This window comes from Sceloporus undulatus, chromosome 6 (genome assembly GCF_019175285.1).
Source record: "Sceloporus undulatus isolate JIND9_A2432 ecotype Alabama chromosome 6, SceUnd_v1.1, whole genome shotgun sequence".
In the NCBI taxonomy this organism is placed as follows: domain Eukaryota; kingdom Metazoa; phylum Chordata; class Lepidosauria; order Squamata; family Phrynosomatidae; genus Sceloporus; species Sceloporus undulatus.
In genome coordinates, this window is record NC_056527.1 from 104,758,738 (window position 1) to 104,775,630 (window position 16,893).

The 16,893-nt window shown below is 41.3% G+C and overlaps 1 protein-coding gene across 2 annotated transcripts in view; it reads left to right on the forward strand.

The window, feature by feature from the left end:
- Positions 1–16,893, forward strand: part of HSD17B14 (hydroxysteroid 17-beta dehydrogenase 14) — a 36,477-nt gene that overhangs the window by 4,556 nt on the left and 15,028 nt on the right. For both annotated transcript variants that reach the window (XM_042474510.1, XM_042474511.1), the window contains exons 3-5: positions 680–780; positions 1,329–1,395; positions 3,537–3,628. In XM_042474510.1, the coding sequence (XP_042330444.1) occupies positions 680–780; positions 1,329–1,395; positions 3,537–3,628 (260 nt within the window). The remainder of the gene's footprint in view (positions 1–679; positions 781–1,328; positions 1,396–3,536; positions 3,629–16,893) is intronic.

The following is a 16,893-nucleotide window of genomic DNA, read 5'->3' on the forward strand; positions in this document are numbered from 1 at the left end:
CCTCAATATGGCATCCCTTCAAATATTTAAACAGGGCTATCATGGCACCCTTTAAATCTTCTCTAGGCTAAACATACCCATCTCCCTAAGGTGCTCTTCATAGGGCATGGTTTCTAGACCCATCACCACTTTGTTTGCCTGCCTCTGACATGCTCCAGCTTCTCAACATCCTTCTAGAATTGTAGTGCCCAGAACTGGGCGGAGTATTCCAGGTGAGGCCTGACCAAAGCTGAGTAGAGTGGCAGTATTACTTCCCTTGATCTAGACACTATACTTCTGTTGATGCACCCTAGAATCGCTTTGCCTTTTTTTTGCTACCGCATCACACTATTGGTTCATGTTCAACTTGTTGTCTACTAGGACTTCTGGATCTCTTTCACATGTACATAGATTCCCATATCTTTATGCCAAGATTAATCTTGGTGTTCTTCACCTGTCCTCCTTGAGGATACAATCGATTTGCAGGAGTGAGGAAGCACAACAGCATCCATCCATAATGTTGCATTCTCCCTCAAAGCAGTTGAACAGATGCAGTCCAGAGAAAACGAACTGCCCATGAGGGCAGAAATGGAAAGGAAGCAGGGACAAGACCCACTGTCTTGCTTGGCAGTGCCACTTCAGAATCTGGAGCTGGTCCAACCGTAAGACCTCCTTATGGACTCTGCAACTGTCTTTGCAGGGGAAAGAGGGCTGGCTCTTCAGAAGGAACTGGAAGATTCTGGGGCCCCGGGAGAAGCTCACTTTCAAGTCTGCGATGTTCGCTATGAAACAGACATTCAGGTAGGCAGACAGGAAACAGATATTAGAGGGAAGAAGGGTGCTGATTTGAGGGGGCTTCTTTAGTGCTGCCAAAACCAGCATTCCCCAGGCTTGAGCCCATTCTAAAAACCTGGACTTGAAAAAGTTAGTTTTTGGGTGACAACGCCCAGAATCCTCCAGTGACCATGCTCCTTGAAGGATTCTGGAAGCTGAAGTATAGAAAAATAGCATTTCCCAGCATAGCTGAAAACACTCCCTCATGTTCTGGGGATTGCTAACTGTGTGCATGATGCCACATCTTGTTTGACCCTCATAACCCAGTTTAGTAGTATGGCCTTCCTCAACATAGCACCCTCTGCATGAGTTGGGTTACTCTCCACCATCCCTGACTTACTCACCCTGGCTGGGGATGGTGGGAGCTGTAGTCTAACATATCTAGAAAGTGTGAAATTGTGGAAAGCTGTTCTGGCAGCTTTCAGATATAAAATCACAGAAATTGGGCTTCATCTCTTGCTACACTTCTCCTCTTTTCAAATATCTCCTTTTATATGTCCTGTCTCTTTCCACAGAATTTGGTTTCAGTGACCATTGACCTTTATGGATGTCTTGACTGCCTGGTGAACAATGCTGGAGCACGTGAGTCACTTCAGGGGAAGGGTTGGGAGAAGAATCAGGATGCCTTGTGTTTTAGATCTGGGGCCTTTGTGGGTTTTTTTTAATGTGTAAAAGGCCAAGTCTAGGAGCTGTGGAGGAAATTCAGTTTTCTGGTTAGGTAGTCACAAAAGGAAGAGGCCATCAGTAGTATTTATTTGACAATTAGTATACATATTCCTCTTTATTTATACAGCATCAACAAGATTAATGGTGCTATATAAAATTAGAAGGAGAGGCAGCATGGTGGGGTGACTTGAGCATTGGACTATGACTCTAGAGAACAGGGTTTGAATCTTTGCTTGGCTAGGTGACCTTGGCAAATCATACTTTCTCATTCGCAGAGGAAGGCAAAGGCAACCCCTCTCTGAACAAATCTTGTCAAGAAAACCCTGTCATAGGTTCGCCTTAGGGTCGTCATAAGTTGAAAATGACTGGAAGGTGCACACAACAATGATAAAATTATGAGAGGACAGATCACTGCCTCTGGGGGCTTACACTCCAGAAATCCTTTGCAGATGGGAGAGTTGGAAGGGACTTCATGGGCCATTGAGTCCAACACCCTGCTCAGGGCTCCGATGATGAGGACATCTGGAGATAAGGCTCTCCTGACAATTTGAGTGGCTGGGTAGGTTTAGGAAAAAGGACCTGTCCAAAAGGCATTTGGATTGCGATGCATGTAGGATTTTCAAGACCAAGCCAGCTGCATAGCACTTTCTGAACTGTTTTCAGTTGCAGCCCTATCTAAAATTTATTTCAGTATTCCAGTCTTCATCAATCTGAGCCCCTTCTTGTGTGTTGGATAGCAACTCCCATTATCCCTCAGCCACTGTGAACATTTGTATAAAGTGTATGCAGTTGTGAGAGTTGCAGTCCAACACAACTAGAGGACTTCAGGTTGGGAAAAGTGGCAGTAATTCAGCCTAGAAATCACCAGGATGTGAATCACTGCGACCCATTAAATTTACTAAATATAAATGGTTAGATGCATTTTTGGTCATCTTTATGAGTAATAAAGTGATATGACTTAAGTAAATCATGATTAAGTCCTTGTCATGATTTCTGTGGAAGGGCAGCTATGAAAGAACTAGATAAGTCCCTCAAGTATAAAGATATATTGTTATATACCAAAGTCAGGATTGTCCATGCCATGGTTTTTCCTTTTTCTGTGTATGGTTGGGACAACCAGGCAGTGAAGAAAATTGAAAGGAAGAGAATCAAGATAGCTGGAATGTGGTGCTGCAGAAGACATCTATGATTATCATAGACCACCAGAAAGGCACATAAGAGGTTCTGAGAGCAAATCAAGCCTGTGAACCCTCATTAGAAGCTAAAATAACTAAACTGAGGCTATTATACTTTGGATATATCATAAGATAATCCTTAGATCCTTAGAAATGATGATAATGCTTGGTAAAGTGGGAGGCAATTGGAAAAGAGGAAGACTGCACACTACAGGTAGATAGACTCTATCAAAGAAGCCACAGCTCAGAGCTTGGAAGACTTGAGCAGAGCTATTGGCAACAAGAGGTCTTGAACATCTCTTGTTTATAGGGTCACAGTAAGTCAAAGCCAATTTGACAGCAGTTAATGATAACAACAGAGTCCTCTTGATTTTGAGGAGTGTACTCTACATATGATTACATTTGGATCCAGCCCAGTAATAATGATGATGATGATGATGATGATGATGATGTTTTCATTTACTGTAATTGTTCATTTCTTTGTTTTAAGCTGTTTGTCACTGTAGATTTCTCTATGGTTTCTGCTGATGTATGATAGAATAGAGACACATGTATGAGGCTGACAAAGTTGCTTTTACTTCATTTTTTTGTTTTATTCATAAATTGATCTGGTTAAATGTGCATTTTTTGTCTTGGAGCAAAGGATAATTTAATCTTTCAGATGCTGTTGGACGTAAACCTCTCCTTAGGCTATGCTGGCTGGGACGGATGGGAGTTACAGTATAACAATACCAGAGGACTGCCAGTTGCCCACTCCTGGTTTAAAAGCAGTATTTTAATTTTTTTTTCCCCAAAAAGCAAAAATAAGCAGATAGGCTGGGACTTGTTCAGGATCTTACCTCTTCTGAAATTGTCTCCCTTCTTAAATCCACCCACAAACAGATCCTCCTTACCAAAAAATAGATGATGTGACTGCAGAAGAATTCCATAGCCTCCTGGACGTCAATGTTGTTGGCGGTTTCTTAATGGCCAAGGTAAGTGATACCACGAAATTGACAGGAAGCTGCTTTATACCACATTAGGCCTTTGGTCCCTCTAGCTTAGTGATGGGAGCCATGTAGCTATCCAGGAGTTTGTGGACTGCACCTTCCAGCAGCCCTAGCCAGCATAGCCAATGGAAAGGAATTTTCAGAATTGCACTCCAACAACTAGTGTAATTTCTTTCCTTGAGCCAGCTATTATCATCTGTCCTTAATCAAGCTAGATGTGTTGGACAGGTCTACAGCTGCCATCACCCTGACAGGTGAGGAAGATGGGAATTGTTGCCCAGCATATCAAGAAGTCACCAGACTGGGGAAGGCACAACTACCAGTAGTAATGCTGCAGGGGTCAGATGGGGGATGTTTCCCAGTTGTACCTGGAGATGCTGGGGGATGAATTTGAGGACTTTTGCATGTACTTTATTATCATTAGTTAGTGCTGGAATGAGTGAACTATGTTCTCTGCCACTGAGTAACCACCCCTCTCTTGGCTGCTGTTTCCCTTGATGTATTTGTCAGACACTAGGAAATTTTTTCTTGGGGCCACAGTTTATAGAATCCCTCATAAGCATAGCCATTGGGCATGCTGGCTGGGAGGATTCTTAAGCTTTGTAGTCCAAAAACATACCCTTTTCTACACTGTATATTGGCTTTCTCTTGAGATGTAAGGCAGAGGATGGGATGGGAAATGAAATGTTCTGGTATAAAACTTGGTGTAGGAAATTTATGAGTAGATACCAATTTTCTGCAGCATGGTTAGCATGAGGAGTTACTTTTTTGGATGACAGTGCCTAGACACTCTCAGCCAATATGATCACAGCCCATGGGCCCATTCATACTACACAATTATAGCACCATTATTCCACTCTAACTGCAATGGTTCCATCCTGTAGTTTGTAGCCTGCTGAGACAGTAGAGCTTTCTGGCTGAGAAATCTAAATGCCTTTCCCTACACTGCAAATTCCAGGATTCCATAGGATGCAGCCATGACAGTTAAAGTTTAAAGTGGAATAATAGCACTGTACATCTGTAGTGTGAAAGGGCTCCATATTAGTTAGAAGGTTCTTGTACTTTTAAAACCCAAAGCAGCTTTTCTGAGCTTGTGCTTTGGCAGACAATGGTTCCAGGTTTAATACCTGGTTGTTTCTGTTAACCTGTGCATCTAAGGTTGATACGAAGGATGGTCTTGGTGAGCAGTTGCCCGTCAAAGTAGAAATACTCAGCTAGAGGGCCAGCTCAAGTCATTTCCCTTTTCTGTAGGGTAGCAGCAAAATATAACCTCTCCTAACACCTCCATTAAAGGTGTATAGTAGCCAAAGAGAACCAAGTCATCTGGGCACCTAGGCAGACAATCCTACAGGCATCTCCCCTCAATCACCTCCCCACAAAATACAAAGTGGATAACTAACATCTGTGCATAAATAGAAGAGCACTCTGCCTAACAATAGGGCTGGTAGAGCTACAGATGAACTGCTTCAAATGTGTGGTATATGCTTCTTCTATCTCAGTTTCTCTTCTTTCTCTTCTCACAGTACTCTTTGCCTCACCTCGGAAAACAAAAGGGAACATCATTAACATCTCCAGCCTTGTTGGTTTTATGGGACAAAAGGACGCTGTGACTTATGTCGCAACCAAGGTAGTCTGGAGCAATGGATACCTGACCTCCTGGGATATATTCTTATTTCCTTCTTGACTGTTTTTAAATGAGCCAAATGGTTTTTAACCAGCTTTGAATTGAATGTAGATCTTCTTTTTATACTGCAATCTTTAATAGTAATGTGCTATTTTAAATATTTTATGCAAAGGGATCTTGTAGCACTGTTGAGACCAACTCGAAAAAGAAAGCTTTGCTTATGCTACCAACTACTTTCCTTCTCTCACTTAGTCCAAGGTACTACAAGATCCCTGTGCATACTAATTCAGACTAACAAGGTTATATTGTTAAATATTTATATTGGTTTTAATTAGCTGTATTTTATATTTTACTGTTTCAGTGTTTTGCCTGATGAACTTGTTCATAAAAGGTCTCTGCCTTAAAGGCGATATAGAAATATTCAAATACAAGTGTAATAAAATAAACTTTTCAACATGTAGGGTGCTGTTACTGCACTGCACAAAAGCTCTGGCCATCGATGAGAGCATATATGATGTCCGAGTCAACAGGTAAGGCTATTGCTTTTGTTAATAGAGGGCTATGAACAGTACTAGGTTAACAGATTACGTTTCTGGGATCAATAATCTTTTGAAAGTGCAAAACAAGTGGATCCTTTTTTTTCCCCTTGAAATGTACTAAAACAATGTTACTTGTCCCTAAAGCAGTAGCTCACACATTTTTTTTTCTTAGCTCTCTGTGTCTATTTCTATTGTCCATGTGAGCGGAGTTTTGCGGGACTTGTAGTTCCAAACATCAGGAAGACTGAAGGTTGAAAACTAATGTCCCAAACCAGATGAGTTAGTACAGCTCTGAGGGCAGATACAGCCCACAATCTGTTTTTATAGTCTTCAGGTCACCCAAGACTGTCCTTATTATGCCCCCCAAGGAAAATTTGCCCCTCCTGGAAACCTCCAGAAGCAGACATTCACTTTTTTAAATAACTTGCAAGGAGTTTTGCACTGTTTAACATATATCCTCCGTTTTAAAACCAGAATGAACTTCTGTCCCCCCCCCCCCCTTCTTTTTGGGAGGAGAATTTTGGTAGTTTTTGCAGAATCACACAAAGCCACTAGGGCAGAAATTTGGCCCCTGGGCCCACTTGCTGTTGCATACCCTGCTCTAAAGCATCTGTGAACACTGCAATTTTATGAACACATATCTAGTGGTAAGTCCCACTGTACTTAGCAGCACTAAGTTCTCAATAGACATGTATAGGACTGTGCTGTAATTGAATTCGAAATCACCGAACAGTAGTAACTTGTTTATGTGTTAGCCTGCTTGTGTGTAATGTTACATGGACATAGACGCTAGCCTTCCAATCAATATCTGTTTTTGCTTTTCCTAGTGAAAACATAACTAAACTGGCCTTCTGCAACCCAGTGCACTTTATTATATGTGTTAGACTACCAACCAGCATCCATGTTCAGTGGGGAGGATAAATTTGTAGTTCAACATATCTGGAAGGTGCTAGGTTGGGCTAGGTCTGAGTTAAACAAAGAACTAAGAGACAAATGGCAAAACTAAGAACATCAGCAGAAATGGCAAAAACTAAGAACATCGCAGAAAAAGAAACCAAGAAGCACCCTGAAATTAGTTAGCTGTTTTGTTACTACAGCTCCCAAAATACTTAGAATCACGAATTGTAGAGTTGGAAGAGACCACAAGGGCCATCCGTCCAACCCCCATTCTGCCATACAGCAACTCTCAATCAAAGCATACCCGACAGATGGCCATCCAGCCTCTGCCTAAAGACCTCCAACGAAGTAGACTCCACTACACTCTGAGGGAGTTTGTTCCACTGTTGAATAGCCCTTACTGTCAGGAAGTTCCTCCTAAGGTTGGAGGGTGGAATCTCTTTCTTCCTGCAGCTTGCATCTATCGCTCCAGGTCCTAGTCTCTGAAGCAGCAGCAGAAACAAGCTTGTTCCCTCTTCACATATTTAAATAGGGCTATCATATCACCTCTTAACTTTTCTTTTCTCCAAGCTAAACATCCCCCAGCTCCCTAAATTGTTCCTCATAGGGCATGGTTTCCAGACCCTTCACCATTTTAGTCACCCTCCTTTGGACACGCTCCAGTTTCTCAATGTCCTTTTTCAATTGTGGTGCCGAAACTGGACACAATATTCCAGTGGGGCCTGACCAAGGCAGAATAACAGTGGCACTATTAGTTCTCTTGATCTAGACACTATACTGTTTATTGATGCAGCCTAAAATTGCATTGGCCTTTTTAGCTACCGCATTACACTATTGACTCATGTTGTGGTCTACTTGAACTCCTAAATCCCTTTCACACATAGTCTCGTTCAGCCAGGTGTCCCCCATCCTATATCTGTGCATTTCATTGTTTTGCACTAAGTGCAGTACCTTACATTTCTCTGTGTTGAGTTTCATTTTGTTAGCTTGGCCCAGCTTTCTAGTCTTTCAGGTCATTTTTGAATTTTGATCCTGTCCTCTGGAGTATTAGCTACTCCTCCTAATTTGCTATCATCTGCAAATTTGATAAGTATGCCCCCCAATTCTGTCATTCAAGTCATTGATAAATGTTGAATAGCACTGGACCCAGGACAGAGCCTTGTGGGACCCTACTTGTCACTTCTCTCCACCAGTAGGGGATTCAGGGAATTGTAGTTCCAAAAAGTAACTTATCTGAGCTTTGTCCTGGTCTAAGATGAACCACACACAGATATATAATAAACAACCTTCTGCTAAAGATTTTAAAGCAGGGAGATTGATCCTGGAGAAGACACTACTTTGAATCCAAATCTTTAAATAACTATAAATATTATCACCAGCACTTTGTACCTGAAAGCAAATTTCCACTGCTATTTTCTTTTCTGGGAACCTGCATGTTCCCAGTTATAGTTCAGCATTGGTTACCATCATTATGGATCAGTTGAATTTGCCAGACATGTTTTGAAGACTACCACTATATAGAACTTGTTGCAGTAGTCCGGTTATGATTAGCTCAGATATTTGTTACAGTTAGCTGCCAGTTCAGGATTATCCCAAGACCTGATGTTTCTGATCCAAAATATGAGACCTAGGGACAGACCCAGTGAGTCGGTAAGGGTTTCTTTCTGCATTAAGTATCAACCACAGTGTGCTCACAGCTGTCGTTGAAGCGCGCACACACACACACACACACACCACACACACAGAGAGAAGTGGATAGGAGAACATATTTTCCTTCCTGGAAATTAAGACAGAAATCTTAGCTAAAAGGAACTAAAGTGAAATGATCAAGGTGAAATGAATGGATTATTTGTTCCCACTTACTTAGGGAGATTGAATAAGGAGCACTTAATCCAGTTCCCTGATTCTAGCAGGAGAGGTGGATGCAGAGCAAAATCAAGGGTAAGCCCTAGTGTCACAAGGACTGAGAGGGAAGGAGGAAGACTATGTAAGTAAATACATATACCCTACTGGAGAATCTTTGCAAGCTGCAGCAAGAACCATACAAATTATATCAAGCTGGTGCGTCAGTAGGTGTGCTGAAGGTTTGCCTCACTGCCCTTTCTTCTTGCCCAGAGTTGAGTCAAAAATTGGAGAATTTGAACCCTCATTTCGTACTGGAGATAACTCTCAAAAAACTGAAGAAGATACAATCCTAGTTTCCATGACAGGTTTCCAGAAATGGCATTGCTGGGTGTAGCTTGGAAATATTTGGCTCATCAAATGTTTTCAGCTTCAAATCCAAGAACCCACAGGCAGCATGGTCAGTGGAGGTAGAAAACTGGAGAGCCAAATGCATCCAAACACCTGTCAGTTCTCATTTTTGCAGGAAATCCAAGGTATTTCAAGAAAATATGCATGGGATTTCTGTGTGCATGGAATTTTAAACAGGTAACATACGTAACAATTCTGTGGGTGTGTTGTGCTTCTACAAAAACAAAAAAGACTTTCCTCAAAATTAATTCACCATATAGGAATAGATTTGCTTATTTTTCTTTGATGCCTCCTCCAATCTGTTTTCTTGACTTTAAAAACAAAAATTCAAATAATTTGAATTTTAGCATCTCACCTGGCAATATCTGGACTCCAATGTGGGGAAGGCTTGCAAACGAGTCAGGAAATCCAGAGGCAGCAATCCAAGAAGGCAAAGATGCTCAGGCAAGTGATTATGAGAGAAACAGGCCTGGTACTATGGGACAATATGGGTTTTTGTTTGTATAGGGAACTAGTGAGGAGGAGTGGTATATAACCACTAAATACAAAAATTCTGCGTGCATGAGGACAACATAGATTCTACAACCTGTGCATAATATGCAAATTTTAATTAGTTTGCATATCTTAGCTATTTTTGGATAGATGTGTCTTCTGTTTTTCATTTGCAGGGCAAAGGTACTTTGGATGGCATCTGAATCCAAGCAGTGGAAATCCTTTGGAAGCTGCTCTTTAGCCTCTGAGACCTCAAAAGACTTTTTATAGCCTTAGGGACCAAAAAACTTCTGGGTGTTGTTTTATTTTAACTGAAAACAAAGACTGGGTAAAACAAACAACATAAAATGGGATAGAATGTGTGTGTAAACTCATGAGATAAGCATAGAGTACTGATTTGCATAACTCTTTCTTTTCTATTATGTCCATAGCTTCTGGGACGACTGGGACCCCCGCAGAGTGTGCAGCGGCTGCTCTATACCTTGCTGCAGATGCTACTTTTTGCACTGGATTTGACCTTGTAGTCAGTGTGTGGAGCTGAGCTTGACTTTGGGAAGAAAGAGACAACCTGCTGCCAGTTGTGACGTTAAAAACTAGTGGAGTCCACCAGAATAAGAGGACTGCAGTGGCTGCAATAAAGTGGGATGGGAAGAAGATGTTTGGGATGGATTTCCATCCAGGCAGAGGGATACCTTACAAGGCACTTGCATTCATTCTGTGCAGCCCACACAGTAAAGTAGAGGTGGAATTCATGCAACCTTCCATATGTTTGTTGGACTCTTAATTCCCTGCAGCAAGGGAGAGACCATTGGGAATTGCAGTCCAACACATCTGGAGGGCCACTCCCATACTTCTCAGTAAACAATCCTGGGGCACTTCATAGCCATAATAAATTTAAATATGCTATAGTATTAAAGAAAATGCTTTACTCTAGACACCCTTATCTGTTTTTGACAGCCGTGTCACAGACAGAATAACAACAGGTACAGCTTTTCCAATTCTGCATTACCTTATAAGACAGGGCTAAAAAACCTTGATTATCTAGATGAAATGTTACTCCCATCATTCACTTAATCAGGCTAACTGGGGTGATGGGAAATGGAATTCAATATTTTCTGAAGAACCATGTGTTCCCTAGCTCTGTATGGTAACAGTTGAGTAGCAAGCAGAAAGGCTACAGGCAAAGTTTCCCTAGTTCCTGCATTGCCATACGGGAAAAACTATTCTGGTTCAAAATGTTGCCAGTCATGGAAATTTAGGCCACAGGAACTTTGCAAGGCAAAAAAGTGGCAGCCCTATCTTTATACTACTTTAGAGACCATTGAAACAGGTTCTGCAGCTTAAGCCCTATCTCCAGTTAAGCCCTTGATAATGTCAGGGACCTGTTTTTCCTACAGTTATGGTCAAGGTGAACTGGATGTTGACATAGAACATTTTTAAAAAAAAATTGTTAAAAGGAAATGTTTAACTTTCACCTTCTGATCAGTGACCATGAAAGTATCAACTCGCTGGATAAACAGGTTGCCTTAAGTTTTCTGTGCTTTGCTTGACGCTTGTTAACTGCCATCAGGTCGACGTCAGCTTGAAGACCCTATGAATGAGGGTCCTCCAAGTCACCCTATTAACAGCGGACCTGCTCAGGTCTTGACTCTAATGCCCAACAAAATTATTATTTATTTTTAATTCTAACATTTCTATAAAAAATTTAGGGTGGCATATGTTGCTGGTTCCTCCTACTTTTATCTTCATAACATCCTTTGAGTTAGGTTAGTGCAGGATCATCAGGTCTTGGGTGAGCAGGTGAATTTGGGTCTCCTTGTTACCAGTGACACATTAAATTCACCGTTCCCAAACTTTGGTATTCAAATCTTGTTAGACTACAACTCCTGTTGTCCTTGAGTAGTGGCCATGCTGGCTAGGATAACAAGGTTGTGATCTACTGACATCTGTGACACCCAAGGTGTCACCCAAGGTTCAGATAGGCTGCTGAATCACGGCACCTCCTGTTTCAGATTGAATTCACATTGGTACCCATCCTGATTCACTGTACCTCTGGGGGTGAACTTCATGGTCTCTCCCCTCCTTTTACTGTTTACCTATAGCTCCTTTGCCTCCGTTGGTCTTGCTCTCTCTCCCTTTTCAAATTGTGTCTGGATAGGCTGTTACTCATTGATAAAGGGTGTTCATGGCAGTTCAGGAATTAGGTTTGCCAACAGATCAGGGCTGACTTGCTTCTATTCCAGAAATCAGCAGCTGAAAACTTACTTCATGGCACAGAAGGAAGAATAGATATCTGCAATTTCGAGAAATGAGCTGTTAAGGTGGCCTTATGGGTGGCCTTATGGAGAAGAAGAGCTCCTACCTCTTTGAATCTGTCAGCCATGGCTTGCATGTTGAGCCTTCTTGTGTCCATCAGTCCAAAAGTATGGGAGCCCTTGTCCTTTTTTACATCTGGCCACTGTTGGTTAAGGGCACAGCAATTGGTTTAAAACAGTGGTGGGAAACCTCAGGCCCTGGTGCTGAATCCAGCTGTTATTGAGCCACATCTGCCCCTGGGATCCTCTAGAGATGACCTTCTTGTGGCTGCATTCACACTGCACAAATAATCCAGTTTGACACCACATTAACTGCTATAGCTCAGTGCTTTGGGATTCTGAGAATTGTAGTTTGTTGGGTCACAAGAGCTGCTCACGGACACAGAGAACGCTAAATGCCTCACAAAACTACAATTCCCAGAATTCCATAGCATTGAGGCCATGGCAGTTAAGGTGGCCATAACTAGCTCCAAAGAACACCCATATTTGTGGTTTTCTGGCTTTTGTGTGGCATTCCCCTTTATTCAAAAAGGTTGACATGCTTCTCTCAAGGCTTGATTACGCAGAAGTATTGCTTTAAATTCAGATATACAGGTTATTTGTGGTCCCACTGTTTTGCCTCTTGTGGATTATGGCCCACATGAGCATTCTGAAGCTGATTTGGCCCTTAGGATAAAAGAGGTTTGCCATTTTTGCACTAAAAGGTTGTTAGTTCTGCCCAGAGCAGCATGCTCTTCTCTTTTGTTTTTATTTTAGCATTCATATATCCTGGGTTAAGTCCAGGCACTGAGAACTCGGAGACCATAACATTTAAATTATGGCCTGGATTACTAGATAAATGGCTGTCCTGCAGCCAACCCAGATGGCTTGGAGTTCAGTGGTAGCCTCTGTTTTCCCCAAATAAACAGTTGCATTTGTTCCCAGAAAACCGCTGTGTTTTTGGCACTTAACAAGGCTCTATAACAGTCCCATGTGCCTTCAGAGTTCAGCCGCATCTCTTAGCCTGGAGGAGGACTTTACTGTAAACAGAATAATGTGCTATGAGGAGATCAGATGCAAGGGACATGTTGTGATGTCCTCCATGAAGTCCCAGGGTGTGGTTAGGGGCTGCATTGTTTTCCAAACAAAACTGCACCCACTCCCACAAACAAAAATGTCCCCTTTCCCCATCAAAATGCTCTCATGTCCTTATATATGTAATGGAACAAAGGCTAAAACCTTTGTGACCTCAATGTTTTCCCCTTTAACTTTAGACGTAGGGAAATGCATATTTACGAAACAGTTAGCCTTAAGGTCAAAAGCTGTGGCTCTTTAACTGAAAAGGAGTTTTATAAAAGAAAAAGTAAGTTAGTAAAGGGGTAGAATAGTTTTGAGATAAGCTTCTTAATAAATATATATCATGCTCACTTTATAAAAGTATATTGGGCTTTAAGTTTCTAAATATAGAACACTGTTATCTATTAATACATTGCTTAGCAAGAATAAGGGGTGTTGGTTTATATCTTTGATAATAAGCAAGTTTTATATTCACTTATAAAGTTGGCTGGGTTTAGATCATGAACTGAATGATCAGTATCTTTTTTCTGGCTATATTAAGACATGTCAATTACTAAAAGGGCTAGTGTTTTGTTTAAAATAAATAGTGAACAAATCTATATTAATAATGTAACATTATACTAAGTCAGAGAAGCATCGAGAGAACTTCTTTGTCTGCATCTGGATTCATGGACAAATTTGAAAGAGGGAGGTAGACCAATGCCTGGAATTACAGATAAAAAGTTTCATCCTCATTAATTGCCAGAAATATCATTTTTTTATTAGGGTGACTAAATGTCAAAAAAAATCTGACTGGACCATGCCAAATGAAGGTTATGAATATGTAACACACCCCATGAATCTATAATGACTAATTTAAATGGGCATGCCTTGTATGAGTAGTATGAAGAAGGTGTGGAAAATACCACATGTAAAGGAGTTTCTAAAAGTTGTACATCACCAATGAAAACTGAGATAAAGACAATTACAGCAGAAAATGACCTATAAATAATTGTGCAAAATTTGAGAAGGTATGCCTACTTGCCACAGACACCCCTTCTTTCAAGATTGTAATCAATAAATTGGAAATTGTTGCTTCACTTGTTTTTGTCTTAATTTGATTAGGTACTTTGATACTTAGCAAATCGATACCCTCACAACGGGGAGGGAAAATGACCTTTAAAATTAGTAGGGCAAAAGAAAAGATTATAGATAGATTATAAACTCGCCATCGGGATCGCCATCAAAACAGAGATCATTTGGACTGACACGATTGATTGCGATCTGTTTTAAGTGTAACTGGATTTGTTTGTAACTATATTTATTGATAACGGTGCCTGATTTATGCAATGAAAACATATAACAACCATATTTTTAAAAATAGCCTTGGGGACTACGTGTAATGTGTTACTTTCCGCATCCTCTGGTGTAGGGCAAGGCCTTTGCTCGCCTAAGCAGCTGTTTTCCACCTGCTCCAGAGACAACTGCATCCCTGTGCTCTTGAGAAATAGCAGAATCAATCATCAGCATCCTGTGGAATAATGAACTGCCTGTGAAACAAATCAATTTGCCTCCCTTAATTACTTCTTTCAAGGTGTAACTAGAGGCCAATTACCTAAAATGCTGGAGCAATACATGATTAACTAACTTTCTGTCAAGAAGACTGAGCAATACATGATTTAAGTCCCAGGTGCACATTCGAATTCTGGTTGCTGGCTTCATGAAAAAAGGAAGATACAAGACACTCATGGGAGGTGTAGTGGTTTGAGTGTAGGACCTAGGACATTGGATAAGAGGGATTCGATTCCCCACTCACTCAGTTAAGGAACCTTGTTGGGTGACCCTCCCTCGGAGTGTAATGGAGTCTCCTTCCTTGGAGGTCTTTAAACAGAGGCGGGAATGGCCATCTGTCAGGGATGGTGTTGATTGTGAGTTCCTGCATGGCAGGGGGGTGGACGGATAGCCCTTGTGGTCTCTCGCACAACTCTATGTTTCTATGACCTTGGATGAGGCACACGCCTCTCAGCCCCAGAAAAAGTTCGCCTTAGGGTTGCCTAAGTTGGAAGGCAAAAATAACAACAATGGGGTGGGGAACTTCTCTTGTTGAATTCTGCTGATAAAATATGTAGCAGTCCTGCCAGAAACCCTTATAAACTGCAACCTATCTTCGCCTTTCAAATTTCCGAGGACTTGGATCTGCAGACAAGTTTTATTCTAATTTTATTCAGAAAGATAACAGCCATCTTAGTTCCAGGAACCGGGGAAAACTAAAGCAATGTTCAGACCCATATCCATGGGGTGCCGTTGTGGCCATACAGTAAATACAATAACATCCAAAATCTAAAACATGGATTCCTTATTGGGCCAACAAAAATGCACAATATACATGTTGCAAGCTTCAAAATATATTTGTCTTCATGTCAAACACAAGGAATTCTGGGAAACCTTGAGAAGCAAATCTTCTACATGGTTTTTAAATTAATTTATTTTAATCTCAAAAAAAACCCTTATACGTATAAAAGAAAATGCACGACATCCTTGACTATGCACCCATCAATATAAATTATAAACCATTTCCAGTGTTTTCAGAGTGCTTCCATTTCTCCTTTCAGTTGTTTTTGTAATAGCCCTGTCAAGATTATCATTTTAGTTTGAAGAGTTTAAGCTGGGATCTCTTACTGTCCATTTGCTCTAGGAATAGGTAGGCCAGATGGAATGAGAATTATAATGTTGAATGTACATCTCTATAGTCCCCGTAACTTTTGGAATAGGCAGCCATCCTTTAAGATGAGAAGAATTGTGATTGCAGTCAGCCTTCCATTCCATTCCATGGATTTTTGATCCACAAATTCAGTCATCCACAGTTGTGAAATTTATTCTTCAAAATATTAAATTTCAAAAAATGAACTTGATTTTTGTCATTCTATATACAGACACCCTTTCACTATGCCACTGTTTACTGGGACTTGAGCATCCACAAGATTTTGGTACAGTACTACACGGGATCTTGGAAAATAAAACCGCGATACTAAGTGCCCACTGTATTCACAAATCCCTGTTTTTTTTCACAGACCAAGAAGAAACTGAAACCCAATATTGCCCGCCAAGGGACTAGCCAGTGTGTTTGCCCTTCTGTCAAGACCGACTGGAACTGGAAATTTTCAATTTAAGATTGTCACAGACCAACACTGGATCAAAACCTGTTTTGAGACTGAACTTCTTAATTCGCACCTGGAATCCAATGGGAACCTAGTTCAGAAGTCTTTGAAAACCACTGTAAGGCCTTTATATCTAATGTGGCTGTATTTAATCCAGGGAGTTTGTTTTTCCTTCATGCTTCCTTTCTGTCTAAACACTGGATGTGTACATATTTCCTTCTTACCCTTCCACCTCCTAAGCTTTGGGGAGGGCTATATAGATTTAAATAAATAAACACATGCCCCAGATGACGTGGAGGTTGTCTCTGTGTTGTTTCCTCTTATTTTTGGCCATGTGTCTCTGCTGTGTTAGCTGTGCATATGTGGAGCAAGCGAGAATACATGCTTCGAAGGGTGTATGTGAAACTGCCATTCTTGCCATTGTTGTGTTTAGGGGCGTGTGTGGGGAGGGTGGTTGTGATTGGCTCCAATCCCCCCAAAAAAAAACCTTACAATGCAAGCAGTGTGCCAGAAGAATGACTACAGGGGGGTGTGTGTTATTTCATTTTAAATACATAAGTACACACTGAATCATGCATGCCTCAACACACTGAAGTACCTCTCTCAACTCCTTGCCCCTTTTTATCCTCCTCCTTGTGCATCAATTTTTTCCTCATTTTTTTTCCTATCCTTCCCATCTCCCTTTTTCCTAGACTGGAGGGGCTATTTCTGTTTGACAGTTTTTGTGGGTTTTTTGGGTCTATGTGGCATGTTCTAGAAGAGTCTCTTCCTGACATTTCGCCAGCATCTGTGGCTGGCCGCTTCCGGAATGCTTGCCAGGCACAAGGAGGTGGTGTGTGTGTGTATGGGGCAGGGGCCTCAGGGTGGGAGCGTTCAGTGCACAAGCAGGATGAGTGTCTTGGCTCGACTAGTGCTTGCATTGTCTGCTGGGAAACAT